The sequence below is a fragment of the Teleopsis dalmanni genome, chromosome 2 (assembly GCF_002237135.1).
Source record: "Teleopsis dalmanni isolate 2A chromosome 2, ASM223713v2, whole genome shotgun sequence".
Taxonomy (NCBI): Eukaryota; Metazoa; Arthropoda; class Insecta; order Diptera; family Diopsidae; genus Teleopsis; species Teleopsis dalmanni.
This window is the reverse complement of record NC_051847.1, coordinates 100,767,259-100,769,300: the sequence shown is the minus strand read 5'-3', so window position 1 is coordinate 100,769,300 and position 2,042 is coordinate 100,767,259. Positions and strand designations below refer to the sequence as shown.

The 2,042-nt window shown below is 30.8% G+C and overlaps 1 protein-coding gene across 1 annotated transcript in view; it reads left to right on the top strand.

The window, feature by feature from the left end:
• Nucleotides 1-922: 922 nt before the first annotated feature.
• Nucleotides 923-2,042, top strand: part of LOC119675192 (tau-tubulin kinase homolog Asator-like) — a 1,264-nt gene continuing 144 nt past the window's right edge. Inside the window, exons 1-3 of the mRNA XM_038086382.1 lie at nucleotides 923-1,065; nucleotides 1,156-1,603; nucleotides 1,665-2,034. Of these exons, the coding sequence (XP_037942310.1) occupies nucleotides 1,550-1,603; nucleotides 1,665-2,034 (424 nt within the window). The 5' untranslated portion in view covers nucleotides 923-1,065; nucleotides 1,156-1,549. The remainder of the gene's footprint in view (nucleotides 1,066-1,155; nucleotides 1,604-1,664; nucleotides 2,035-2,042) is intronic.

Sequence of the window (2,042 nt, the reverse complement as noted above, 5' to 3'; positions counted from 1 at the left end):
CAGACACGACACCAGAACTAGGGAAGCAAAACGCCATTAGAATGATAATGATATTAAGATCGCGTCTTTTACTTATTTTTCTTAAACTTAGCTTACTTCATATATTATTATTTTTAGAAAAAGTAGACGCAATATACCATATAAAATAAAAGTCAACAATTACATATTTTTAAAATTTAAATTTATAATTGTAATCAATTATATAAATTGAACCAGGCAAATTATATCCATTCAAATCTACATATGTAATATATATGCAAATATGTTAAATGTCGAAAACAGCTTTTGATACCGTTGAGATCAATTTAATATTTTTGTTGAGTATGTTCAGTGTTTCATTTTGATGAAAATAAAATAAAATCGCACGTTTTGAAAGTGATAAATCTAGTTATATAACATGTTTTTATTAACAATTAGGTGGCATTTATTGGAATTTGGCAGCGTTGTATTTTTACTCGGGAAGACAAAGACCCAATAAAAATAGTGGTTAGTAACCTTACCAGCCTTTGCTGTCATCTCACATACGTATGTTAAAATTCCAAATAAAACGACAAGATTGCTGTTCTTTAACGCATACACCTTCTAGTTGAATATTAATACAATACGTGATAATTTGGCGATTGACAGTTTGGACAATTTGTGAAAAATTTTTAGATTAGTGCAATAATGTTTACTAAATCGAATAAAATGTTTTCGAAAAGAATGAGTTTAAAGTTTTGAGTATTCTCAAGCAAGGAGGTTATTCTATTTATATACAATTTCGAAAAATATTTTTAATTTTACAATATAATTTTAGAAAAATTTTCTTGAGTGATTGATTAAGAGATTGAAAGTCTAAGGACTTAACATCATCTTGCTGTTAAGTGTGCACGTATTACTAATTTTTGAACTAATATTTTCTTTTGAGCGAATTAACTAGGAATACTTTGTGGGGTTTTGTGTATTGAAGTTATGGGATTCGCAATGAATTCGAACAAGAGTTTTTGCATAGTTAACGAGTTTCTATTTTATTAGTTAAGCCTTGAAGAAATATATATTAATTGTTTTCCCCATTAGCACTTAAAAGTAATTTTGTGTTCGAGTAGATAAATATTAGCTTTATATTCAAAAGATTGTAGAGTAATAGTGATGTTTTATATGCTTATGGTTTTTTAGAAATGATGAAAATGCATTATGTTCAGCATCGAACCAATTTTCGTCAAAACAATGCTCAAATGAGAATAATAAGCGAGAAGCTTATGGATTACATCAAAAGCCGTTCCTACGATTGCACCCTCCGTCAAAGCCGCCACCATCAATAAAAATATGTTGTGAAACCAAACAACAAATAGCAAATTTAATACCAGTCAATTGTGACATATCAGAAAAGAAACGATACCCTCATGCACTGCAACGGTCAGCTACATTACCGGCTAAAAATAATCGTTTAGGTATTAGAAATCGTGTCACTTTTAAAATTCCGATTCTAGCAGCGCAACCACTATCGGAAAAAAGCACTAACGTAGACATTAACAATTGTAACCCAGATAAACTGAGTATAAATCTTAAAATGACTTCGGAGGACTTGTTACAACCGGGTCATGTTGTTAAGGAGCGTTGGAAGGAAAGTTGTTTTTATAAAAAATATTTATGTTTTTTTTAAAGCATTTTTTTATATCATACAGGTGATACGAAAAATTGGCGGTGGGGGATTTGGTGAAATATATGAAGGGCAAGATCTAATAACTCGAGAACAAGTGGCCCTTAAAGTAGAATCAGCCCGACAGCCAAAACAAGTACTTAAAATGGAAGTAGCGGTATTAAAAAAATTGCAAGGAAAGGAGCATGTTTGTCGATTTATAGGTTGTGGTAGAAATGACCGGTTTAATTATGTTGTTATGCAATTGCAAGGTAAAAATTTAGCAGAATTACGTAGAGCACAGCCTCGAGGTGCTTTTTCATTAAGCACAACTTTAAGGCTTGGTTTACAGATACTGAAAGCAATTGAATCAATACATTCAGTCGGTTTTTTACATCGTGATATAAAACCAGTAAGTTTAACA